Source organism: Terrapene carolina, unplaced genomic scaffold, assembly GCF_002925995.2.
Source record: "Terrapene carolina triunguis isolate 2854851 unplaced genomic scaffold, T_m_triunguis-2.0 Scaffold30, whole genome shotgun sequence".
In the NCBI taxonomy this organism is placed as follows: domain Eukaryota; kingdom Metazoa; phylum Chordata; order Testudines; family Emydidae; genus Terrapene; species Terrapene triunguis.
In genome coordinates, this window is record NW_020664381.1 from 916,267 (window position 1) to 928,720 (window position 12,454).

The following is a 12,454-nucleotide window of genomic DNA, read 5'->3' on the forward strand; positions in this document are numbered from 1 at the left end:
GCCAAGCAGGAAGACGGGAAAGAATTGGAAATTTCAAGGAGGTGTCCAGACTGTGGAGGACTGGAGAGCAGATCACAATACTGGGATATCCACCTCGGGAGAAACAATGTTAAGCTGAGAATTAACAAAAACAAACTAGAGAAGAATAAAGGCTTTGAAATGCCAAAGCACTGTACAAAAAGGAGGTAAGGATTATTATTCAATGCTGAAAAGAGCAAGTGTTAGTCACTTGGTACTCCTAGAAAGGAAAGCCTGAGATTCCCAAAGTGTTGCCTGTATCATGAGGAAGAAGGACTAGCCACCCACCTTCTTCTTTCTTTTTAAAATGAGCTAAGACTTCACATGCAGCTTTGGAGCTTGCAGACATATGGCTTCAGTGTGTGTGCCCTTCAAAGAGAAACACGAACATTCGTGGGCACCATGCCTTCCTTATGTGCTACTCTGCATATTTATAGCACAACCACAGAATAACCTAGGAGACAAAGCACAGAAATGGCAGCCTGTTTTCTTCCACCAAAACAGTCTGATTAAAAGCATACCTATGTGAAAGCTACAGTGCAATACTTCTTACACTTCTGTCATGTGAAGATTTAAAAAGCTAGGGCCAAATTCTGCCCTCGGTAATACATGTGGAACCCCGTTCCAGGCTCCATTGAGGCTTCTAGCCATGAACCTTCATTGGGGGTGGAATGGAGGAGCACCACTCCAGCACTGGCACTATTGCGCATGCCGCTTGGAATTCCCTTGTGTGCAGATGTAACCCTGGGTGAACATGTGCTACATCTGCCCCTCTGTGTTGATACACAGAGGATAGGAGTTGTTGCAGTCCCTAACTACAGAGCTTTGGCTATTTAGCTCAAGCTGTAGCAGCTCATGTTTTTAGTTTGGACATCTCCTGTTCAGTTCCCCATGTGTCAGCCAAGAGGGCCGTTGTCACACAGACAGAGCACAACCATGGATACACCCCAGCAGGGGGACTCCATTGTGCAGTGGCCAACTCTGGCAGCTAGTGTCCCAGCCAGTGCTAGCAGGGACCAGTTCCTGCACTCAGGATTGCTCCAGGACTACGATTGTGGCTAACCCCTGCAGCAGGGGCACAAGAAACAATGGTTCCTTACCCCTCCTCCTCCTCCCTTGTACTCCTGCACAGGGATCAGTCACAATCTGGCCCTCAGTAGGGTGGCAGGGGCGGGAGGGACTAGGCCTTGTAAATAAACCTGCCTCTCCCACATGTCAGTGCATATCAACACTACTAGACCACCAGAGTCAAACTTTTTCTCCCTTTCCTTTAGTAACCATGTGAGGGTTAGTGTCCTGTGGGTATACACCAGGGCAGGATTTGGCTCCTAATATTTACATAACCATACATGAATAATAAAGCATTTTTCTGTTCTTACTGTTATGACACACACTATACCACACACAAATGTTTATAAAATGGCTCCTTTAAAAAGTCCAACACCCAACCCCTTCCTCCATATACATATTATGAAAACATTTTTCTTTGGGAACAGGAGCAGTTCTTTATAGACACATCTATGAAAGGAAATAATTACAGCACCCAAGTTTGTATAAGAATATATTATTTAGAAGAGCAGTTGAAAAATTAAAAAAATCTATACATCAAAGTTTCCTTTTTTTGCGTCCATGAGGATAGCAACAGTTCTTAGAAAATATGTTCTTGCCATGGTCTCGGCGGCTTTCTACCATCTTTCCTCCGGGCTGAAGGATCCCATGATACTTAGCTGCATCAATCCACTCCGTGAACAAACACAACAGACCTTTAAGGTCTCATCAGTTCTGTTCTGGTACAGAAGGGAAATTCAGATCAAATATATTAAATGTCAACTAAACATAATAAAATTCAGATGATTATATAAATACACTGTTAGGTCATAATCTCTGGAATATTGCTAGGTAAACAAAGCATGTGCTGCTACACCCACTGACCCATAAATATTAGGATACAAAGATTAGTTAGATTATGCTGTAATTGTCATATGGCTGCCTACAGGTATTTAGTACTTTAATCAGAATTACTTTTTTGGGGGGGACGGCTGTGAATCATTTTCCAGAAAAGGGTGGTTGTTAAAACTTCATCATATGTCTATGGACTTCCAGCCAAATTCTCTATGGGCACAAGAAGGGAAAAGTTCACTGAAGTCAGTTGAGCTGCACCATCTTCTGTCCATGTGTGTCTACTTTTAAAATATTTAAAAAACAAACAAACTCACCTTGTGACTTTTGTGTAGCTCAGAGTGTTTTTCTTTTCACTTCTCTGTGCTGTCAGTTGTCAAACTTGTGCTTTTCTTCTTTTGCAACTAGAATAAAAAGCAAAGCAGAACAAATATCACCACTGGCACATCACAGACAGACTGCCACCGCTAGCTGATCACTAATCCTCAATAAGGTATCAGCTGAATCGCTAATGCAATTGTATACACCAATTTGGTCATCAAAGGCCCCATTCCATCCAAAATAACTATGGTACTTGTCTGGAGAAAGTGCACCTCAGTATTTCTCATTATCTGTTGAGTTAATATCTGAGATCATTCGCTACCTGCTATTGTTTGATGGCATTTCTGAGTTTACACAGTTCTCATTATACCAGCGTTCCTGTGCCGATATACCGTAATTAAGGCTCTATTTGTTTCCATAGAAACTCTGTTTTTGACAGCTTTACATTTCAGGTATAAAAATTCACTTCAGCTTGAAACTTCTCAAAGTGTCAACAAGCCCCCACTATCATCTTGAACTTATTTTTGGTTTCGTTAAGGAATGTTTCATGTTTCTGTCATAGACTTGAGAATTTCCACAAGATTTTCTTTGCCCTTCTATAACTCCCCCTACAAGGCCCGTCTTCTGTTCCTGTCCACTCTCAATCAGAATTAGAATTGAGCTCCTTGGAGAAGGAATTGTCCTTCCTAAGTGTTTGGAAAGTGCCTATCTCTAGTGGTGCTATGGCAAATAATAACCACCACCACCCAGGGAGTGAGGGACTAGGCCTGGTAAATAAATCTGCATCTCCCACATGTCAGTGTATATCAACGCTACTAGACCACCAGATGCAAACTTTCTCTCACTTTCCTTTAGTAACCATGTGAGGGTTAGTGTCTTGTCTGTGTGATATAAACTGTATGTGCTATGTAAACCCTGGGGAGTGGAATACTGTGCTCTGTATGTTTTGCTATGTAGAAATTAGCCTGCTTGGAAACTAATTTTCATTTGCATGACAATGAAACATTCTCTCAAAGAGCTGTTAAAGGGACTCAATAAGCTAACAAGATGTTATGGGAATGGCCTGCTGGTCACGTTTCCTTATAAGGCTGGTCTACACTGGGGTATTCTGTACTAATGTAACTACAAAGATGACACTGCACACACGCCACACTAGGGTAAACAAGCGATCTGCACTCGTGCAATTTACCTTGTTGTCAAAGCCACGAAAGCTACACTGATGCAATCCTCTTTCTACCCCAGTGCAGGGTGTGTACAGAACATGTTTTCACCAGTGCAACACTAAAGCAATTTTATGTCAGTGTAAAACTCCCCAGTGTAGACAAGCCCTTAGATCCAATGTCTTTGGAGGAAATGAGAAAATGTTTGTATTAAATACAGATCAGTTTCTTATAAACTTTGAAACAGGAAAAGACAAAACCAAACAGAAAAGCTAGCATTTAACCATATAGGAAGATCATTGGTGTTATATGAAAAAGTAACTTGGGTTGTGCAACAGGAAGAATTACACTGTATTACTGGATACTGACTCAGATAATGGTGTAGAGAGTTGGATACTCTTTTCACCATCATACTCAAAGGGAAAAATGACTCTGTCATCAGAAAGATCACTTAAATTAGAGTGAATGGAAGAGGAAAAAGAATTTGAGATCATACACCACACACACACATATATACATATACATATACATATACATACATACAGACTTCCTAAAACAGGGTGACATTAATCTAACACAGTAGGAAAAGAATCTTAAGGCAGACCAAAAAAAGTTTTTCTAACTATATGGTAAGTAACATTTCCATACTTTGTACCATCAGTTTTGTGCCCCTCAATCAGTGCTTTTATCAGAGCATCCACCTAGATGAGCTTAATTTATTTTCGGATTTTTCTCTGTTTTCTCTCCTGTGCCCATAAACTCTGCTTTTATGTAAAGTAACTGGATTTGGATGTAGTGCATTTGGGGTTACCTGCTGTTGGGCATCATTGACAAGACGAAAAGAAACCTAAACTCTGACCTCAGAGGGAGATGACTCAGGAGTAGAGGTCACAGTCTGAGCACTAAGAGCATCATTCTGTATCACTGAAGTCAATGGGAGCTATGTCATTGACTTCAATGGGAGCAGGACCAAGCCACAACACTGTGATTCTCTTGCTTGCACAGTGCTGAAAAGGATTTGGCAAAGGTTAGAGAGAGCTGAAAGACCTGATGCCTGGTTACAGATATCATCGAAGCTCTCAGAGGTCTTACATGCCAAAGGGGGAGACATTTGGTAAACACCATTGATAGATAGTTTAACCTGGGCCATAAAATGAATTAATGTGGTCGTCTGTTTAATCGTATTGTATGGTATGCGTGTGTGTGCAGTATAAGAGAGAGAGCGAGAGCAATTCCTGGTGTAATGCCAATGACATCTGGTAATATCTCTGCAGGCTCTTTTTAATTACTCATTCTGTGCACCCAGAATTTTTTTTGCCATTTTCTTTTCTGTGACTAGGTATCATGACTGCTTCTCTTGCTCTTTCTATTTATTATTATTACTTATCCATAGGTATGTCTGGTGCTTTACAAATATATAGGAAGAAAAAGTGACCATAGATATAATCAAAAGCAATAAATATCATCAAAATGAAGAAGAACTTGAATTGTCTGTTTCACTTCTTAGTACCACCTAGAGCATATGTATAGAGCAGAGAGAATAATTGATTTTTCAGTTCAAATCCACAAAATCAGTTTGTTTTGAACTGAAACTGATTTTTTTTTCTTGATGAAACAAAAAGGCTGAAAAAAATAATTTTGGCTTGAACAAAATATGTAATTTGAGTGAAACAATTGTTTTCATTTTGTTACGTTCTCGGTGTTTTACCCTTTTAAATAAAAATGTGAACAAATGGAGCTAGATTTCAAAAAGAAATGTTTTGACATGAAAAGTCAAAACATTTTGCCTTTAAAAAGCCAAAATAAACCCTTTAGACTTTTTCAACTTTTTAAAGAAAATTTTATTCAGCCAAAACTATTTGCTGAATTCAACCCATATTCACGAATAGTTTTGGTCACTCCTCACTGAATTTTTGAGCAAATTTAATATTTGACTGAAATATGTCACTCAGTTCTGGGTATGTATAGCTTGCCTCTTTCATAGCATCATCTAGTTGCTTTAATTCCTCGTAGCGGTCTCTGGATTCCCAAAGAGGTTGGAGCATCACTTCGTCAACTTCTGGAAAAAGCTAAACAAAAGTGAGAAAAGTCAAACGACCATTTCTTTAAATATTTATTTATCTGTAAATGATAGAAATGGAGCGAGAGCAGGTGTCATTGGCTGACTAAATGTTTATCAAAATCAAAGCTGAAATGTTCTCAGCTCCAGGAGGCATCTTAGAACTATAAAAACTTACCTTTGTTACTGTTTCAAACATTGGGATCAGGACAAACTTAAGGAACCCGATCTGTGCTGTTGGTTTGGTCACTTTATCTCGGTCCATGAAAGGTGCCACTGGAAGTCCCTCAGACTTTTCTCGGTCACTCTGGGACAGATTCAATAGTTAACAAAGATTATTATCAACAGGGAGACTGTGAGAGCAGCAAAACACAAACTGTTTGCAGGCCAGCAACTAGATCACTAATATTCTGTACACATGCCTCAATGGTATATGTGACAACAGCAAATGAAAGGGAAATGGTGTGTTAGACATTTTAGAAGCTGACTCTTATTGTTTTAATAACCTTTGTATTCTTGTTTCTTTTGGTTTTTCACAAATGCTGCATGTACAGAAAAGTATCATATTGTAACACGACCGTGAGAGTATGTATGCAGTCAGGAGCGAGCCTCACAGCCCATGTAGACTGACTCACACTAGTGGGACTCGAGCTAGAGTGCTAAAATAGCTGTGGGGATGTTTCGGCACTGGTGGAGGCCAGCCACCCCACCTCGAACCCAGGGTGGGCTTTTGCTCAAGTGGCTAGCTCAAGCCTCTGGTAATGCAATGTCCACACAGCTATATTTAGCGTAAGCCAGGGGTGAAAGTGAGCCGGTACGGGCCGGTACTCCATACCGGTAAGAACCCGCATCGGCAGCACTTTAATGTCCCTGCCCCTTTTGCCTCCCCTGTCAGCAGCGCAGGGCCGCCGCTGCTGGAGGGTGGGGGATGGGCAGCGATGTTAAAGCTCTGCTACGGCAAAGGGCCCTGCAGCGATTTAATGTCTCTGCCCCTTTGACCCTCCCCTCCCCCGCAGCCTCCGACGGGCGGGGGGGGCAAAGGGAGCAGTTGCCCTGGGGCTGGCGATTTAAAAGGGCCCAGGGCTCCGGATGCCGCTGCCACTAGTGCAGCAGCGGTGTCCGGAGACCTGGGCCCTTTAAATCAACACGGGAGCCCCGGGTGGCATGGGCCAGGTGGCCTGAAAGGGCTGGTTGGGGGATGCTGACCTCCAGCCCCGCCCCTTCCGCCCGAGGCCCCGCCCCTTCCGGGGGCCGGAGCCCCCCTCCCGGCCCGTACCAGTAAGTGGCCTAACTTACTTTCACCCCTGGTGTAAGCCCACTAGCACAAGTCTGTCTGCCTGGCTTAAGAGGCTTGTGTAATGCCAATAGACCTGGTCGTTGTCAGCCAGGATCAAACCTGGGACCTCTGGAGCTTAATGCATGAGCCAAAAGACATGTCTCTTAGCCCAGGCTGTAGCAGATCATCAATCTCTAGCTGCCACTAGAGGGGGACAGAGTGCCACACCAAGTAGGCATGGGTTGCACTTGCTCCCTGCTATAGTGTAGACATACCGTAGGAGGGAGATACTCAGAGACATACAAGGCAGTTAGGCAGCCACCCCAAATCCATTGGACTGCTTGTGGAGTAAAGCACTACTCAGTGTGAGACAAAGTAGCAGAATCTAGCCCTTAGCCATTCTACCTAGGAGGGAAAGGGTCCTTGACTTCCTTCTCCTCTGGAGAATTATTCTTTTAGGTATTAATCTAGGACTAGCCAACCATGGTCAAAAATGGTTTTTGTTTCTAGTCTATCAAGTGGCTCCTAGTACATACAGATTCAGGGACGGATGCATCTCTGCGTTCCAAACTTTGGAAAGATCTTTACAAATAATGGGCCGGATTCTCAGCTAGTATAAATCAGCATAGCTCCATTGACTAAAATGGGTCTACAGTGATTGGAATCAGCTGACCGTCTGAACCATTTTTCCTATAAGTGCATAGTTAGTAAGAAGGGCACAGAATATGCCAAAAACTGACACCCCTTTAACTTCATTGCCAGCATTTACTCTCATCTGTCAGACTTGCTTTAATAATGTGTGCACCGTAGTACCTTGGGTCAGATATTAGGGTGAGGAACACAATAAAGTGCAGAGACAGATCATTTTATTTTGCATAAAAATATTGCAGAGACAATGAGCTAAAGGTGCCTCTAACATTTTGTCATTAAGATTCCCTGTTGTCAAGCCTTCCCCGTTGGATACGTCTAATGTAATTTCTTTGTTAAACTGATTCCTTCAGCACAGGGAAAATGTTAAAAAAAAAAAAATAGAAAGAAGAAAACTCTGGCATCTTGTTCCTCCAATCACAATAAAGCTTTGCATGCTGCCAGCTGCTGTACAGACAGCTTGGCCTGGGTGGGAGAGAGCAGAGGATTGAAGATAGTTTTAATGTTGCTTTATATTTCAAGAAACCAAACTAGAGAGAGATGGGGGAATCCAGAAAGAAGCAACTGTTTTGGGAGCATAAGCTGACTTTTCAGGACTAATGAAGTTGATGGTGTCCTTTGGAAATAATCAGAATGTTTTCATTTTTAAAGCGAATGTTCATCCTATGCAGACTCGGTCATTTCAAATCATCACAGATATAATTTAAACTTGGCCCATTTAATACTGCCCATTTAATTGACCTTTTCTATACCCACGCTTCTTGCCCTTTTGGCTTGACAAGGGTTTAACATGCCATATAAACTCACTAGGCAGCCCTATTAGTAAGAACAAGCTGCAGCCAAATGACATTAGCATTTCTATGTTATTGTCATTTATCTTACAAATTGCAGTCAATTACAGTCACTTTTATTCTGAACATATTGTCTTATGCCACACTTCTGTCACCTTATGCAAAAGAAACCTCCTCATCCTTGTGGCACTGGAATGTCATACAGTATTACCAGTCAGCTGTCAGCTATGTTAAAATAGGAATTACTACTACTATTATGATGATGATGATGATGATGATTGTGTATCTGTGTCTCTGTTTCTCATTCTTACCTGCATAAAATATTCCTCTAATAAGCAGTCTACCCATGGTTCCGCTACTTCCATCGGGCGGACTTCATTCGAGATATCACAACATTTTATAAGTACCATCTTCAACTGAAGGAGGAAAAATATTTTAACACTCTGGTAACATAGAAGCCTGCCTCTTTGTCTTTACAGAAGACATAAAAGCCATGAGTCCTTCATTTTTAGAGAGGCATAGGGGAATGATCTCAGACAAGGATAGTCTTATAGCTAAGGCACAAGACTGATCTGCTTTCTCTTCCTCCTATAATAGTTACCTACTCCATGGGAGGATTATGAGGCTTAATCCATGAATGATTGTAAAAGGCTTTGACATTCTTGGAGGGAAGGCACTATAGGGACACAATCCCACCCTCATTAATGTCAATGGAAAGATTCCCACTGAGTTCAATGGGGATTGGTTTAGGTCTAGAACAAAGTATTGTTATGATGGATGTAATGGAGACTAGAATGAAACTAAGAATTTATATCCTGACAGATACAGTAATTATTTCTTGCTCAGATGACTCTAGGATTTCAAAATCTGAAAGAGGAATCTAGACTTTCTTTATATCAAGTGCTCCCAGACTTATCATTGTTTTTTTGGGGGAAAGCTTTTATAAAAATCTACAAGAAATACTTTGATGTTTCTGTTAACGTTACAGTGCAAACTGTTGTTTTTAGGCACACAATTCCCTGCAGTATTTGGTACCCACTCACAGTGCCACCCAAAAAGGGGAGAAAGGTTGGTTCCATAGTTAGGTAGCTAGGCTGGGACTCGGGAGAGCTGGGCTCAATACCCTGCTCCACCAAGGATCTCCTGTGAGACCTGGGGCAAGTCACTTAGTCTCTCTGGGTCTCACTTCTCCAGCTGTAAAAGAAGTACTTCTCTACCTCACAGGAGTGTTGGAGGCACTTATATACTACACTTTGGGGAGCTATCCAAGTATTCAATTCAAATTGATCCAACCCAAAACAAGCTATTTGGATTTTTTTCTTGTCAAAATCAAAATTTTCCCCACACAAAATTTCAAGTTTGCACAAACTGCACTTTCTATTTAAAAAAAAAAAACGATTTTGACAGAAAAATTCTGACCACTTCTACTCAACACCTTGCATGATCAGGCCAAAACCAAAGTTTAGAATGTAGCAGTATCACTATGAACCATGCTAGGCACTGAAAAATGATAAATACACAGTCTTCTTACACAGGTCACATGTTCCTCATTTGAGTAATCAAAATGATCCATTTTTTCCTTGAAAGAGTCCAGTATTTCTGCATGTCTTGCCATGTCTGTTGCTAGGATTAATGTAATTATCCCCTATTAAAACAAACATAATAATACATTGATTTAACATGTCTCACAAGGCATAGCTATTGCTGTATAAAGAAATGTGCTTAAATTAACATAAATACCTTATAACACAGACAAGAAGAACAGCTGCATCACATCAGCACCAGTGAAAGAGGAACTTTCATACTTGAGGCCACTTGACAAACTAGACCATTAATTTAAAGAATTCACAGTGACATAAGAGAATGACTAACTATGTAAATGGTTTGTGTATAATTATATGCTGCAGAAACTGCTGCTTCTTGTTCTGAGCTTTGTTTGATTTTTAGTATGAATGCAAAGTGCAGAAAGAAATAAACTAAAAGCTCAGTTCTACATGCTGAGGCCCAAGCTTGGTCCCACAGAAGTCAATGGCAGTTTTGCATTTCTGCATTTTCATTTAATATGGATGGGAGTTGCATCCATGAATCTGAGGGCAGAATATGGCCCATAATGCTATGCGAATTACATTTTAGTTTGTTGTCATGGAAAATATTGTGATGTCACAGAATTTATTCTTATGACTTCATTGCCTCACACAACAAAAAAAGAGATGGGCTCCACAGGTTGAAGCTTTTGTATAAACACAAATATTTTTAATAATGATGAAAAATGCAGGGGAAAAAGATGATAAAATGTCTAGAAGGTGAATATTTGTTTATGTCTTTACAAATTTTCTCCAGTTTGAACTGTTTAAGTTCAGCATAATGTTCTTCTAATGGTTAAGTTGTTACCATATGAGCATGTTGGCCTAGTTACAGTCACATCCCAACAACTCCTTTCATAATGTAAGTTTCTACACAGAAGAATATAAGTTTAATAGTCCAACTTTGCTCATTGGTACCCAAGGAAGGTCAGCTCAACAAGAGTTGCTAGAGAAATAGCCCAGGAATCTCTCTGTGTTACTTCAAGTTTGAGATTATTTGAGATCAGTTCTAACCTCTTGATGGAATTATTCTGTACAGAAGGTAGATTTGTGCACACAATCTTCAAGAGCCGTTTGCATGTCATAGCCTCCCTTCTGGATCAACGTTCATACCTGTCTTATTCGTTTGAATTGTTCCTGGGTGACATTGGAGAAAATGTTGCATTCTGGCTGGGCAATGATCTGGAAAGCCACAGCACAGTGATGGTTCTCCAGTGGCGAGATGTCATTGTAGCGCACTGCAAGCTCTGTTCGGGCATTAATCTGGTAGCTGATGTGAAGGAAAATAGTGAGGTCTCACATGTTGCCTACACCCAACACTTAAAAACATACATTACACATTAGACATTGGTTATTTTTATGTATATTGTTGTAAATACCTAATTAATTAATTAATTATGGCAACAGTTAATATTAAATCCAAATATTTTTTTGATAAAATGATCATACTTCCACATAGTTTCAAAGACTCTCATTATTTACTTGTTATTACTGAATTTCTATAACTTAAAAACATATGTGGGAAGGATAGAGGGGACTCTTCTTTTTAGCTCACAGGCTTGACTCCCACTAACTCCCAGTAAAGTCAATGGAAAGATGCTCATGGAGCTCAATGCAAATTGGATCAGGCCCTTATTTAATAGCTGAATACAAGTAAATTAGAGTTTATATATAGTTCACACAAGCACACAGAAGTAATAATGCTTAGCACTTCTAGAGCACCTTCCATCTGAGGCTCATATCGTGCTTTACAGACATTTATGAAGTAACCGTCAGATCACCCCTGCCAGCTAGCCGTTGTTATCTCCATTGTACAGATGGGCAAATGGAGATAGACAGTGGTTAAATGCTTTGCTTAAGGTTTTTGGCAGAGTTGGGAAAAGAACCAAAAACTCTTCCCATGTAATTAAGCCTCAACCATATGACCATTCTTCTGCTACATAGGTTAATGAACAAAAAGAATATGACCTGAGAATGTTTTCTACCTGCCAATTTCCTTTAATGGAAAATACGTAAGTTTTATGAGAAAATTGAAGAGGGAGCCATTTTCCTTTCAGAGTTTAGCACAGTTAGCAGCCTCAGCTCAGGACTGAGTAAGCTAATGGCTAGCGTTGCATATAGCCTAACCAGTGATGGCTCTGTCCTTGTCAGTGTTTGACCATGATAGTAGAGCATTGTGGGTAGATTCCTACTCAGCTGCCCTACTCTCTGCTCTGGGCATGAGAAGAAAATGCTGATCTGCATTGTTTTCCCAATATATTTGAAAGGAACAAAAAATAAAGGGCACACATACGTGTTGTTGTATCCTGGATGATCCAAATCATGGCATACTGCGGCAGTCATTAGAATTAAGATATCAACTTGGGAAAATTTCTCCTGCAATAGAAAAAAATAATAATATAGTGTCTCACAATTTCTATACTTTTTTTCCCCTAACACATTCACATTTCAGAAAAACAAATCATCTGGGTAAAATTAACCATTATTCATTAATTAAATGTACTGCAGATAAGAAAGAAGATTCCACTGTTCACTACAGCAACAAATGACTCAGATTTGGCTTTGACGCAGGAAATAGAAGCAGTATGGAGGAGGCCAGTGGAATTTTGTCTGAGAGTTATTCATATTCATATTATGTTTTAAAGCACAAAGATGTTAATACTCAGGCCTTTAGAAATCATTCCAGTGTCTACACTAGC

At 40.4% G+C, this 12,454-nt stretch overlaps 1 protein-coding gene across 1 annotated transcript in view; it reads right to left on the reverse strand.

Moving 5' to 3' along the window:
• Positions 1-1,730: 1,730 nt before the first annotated feature.
• Positions 1,731-12,454, reverse strand: part of LOC113406366 (high affinity cGMP-specific 3',5'-cyclic phosphodiesterase 9A-like) — a 90,481-nt gene continuing 79,757 nt past the window's right edge. The window contains exons 12-19 of the mRNA XM_026650829.2: positions 12,049-12,131; positions 10,869-11,025; positions 9,704-9,817; positions 8,484-8,588; positions 5,636-5,764; positions 5,372-5,467; positions 2,235-2,321; positions 1,731-1,805 (exon numbers count right to left, since the gene is read on the reverse strand). Coding sequence (XP_026506614.1) covers positions 2,271-2,321; positions 5,372-5,467; positions 5,636-5,764; positions 8,484-8,588; positions 9,704-9,817; positions 10,869-11,025; positions 12,049-12,131 — 735 coding nt within the window. The 3' untranslated portion in view covers positions 1,731-1,805; positions 2,235-2,270. The remainder of the gene's footprint in view (positions 1,806-2,234; positions 2,322-5,371; positions 5,468-5,635; positions 5,765-8,483; positions 8,589-9,703; positions 9,818-10,868; positions 11,026-12,048; positions 12,132-12,454) is intronic.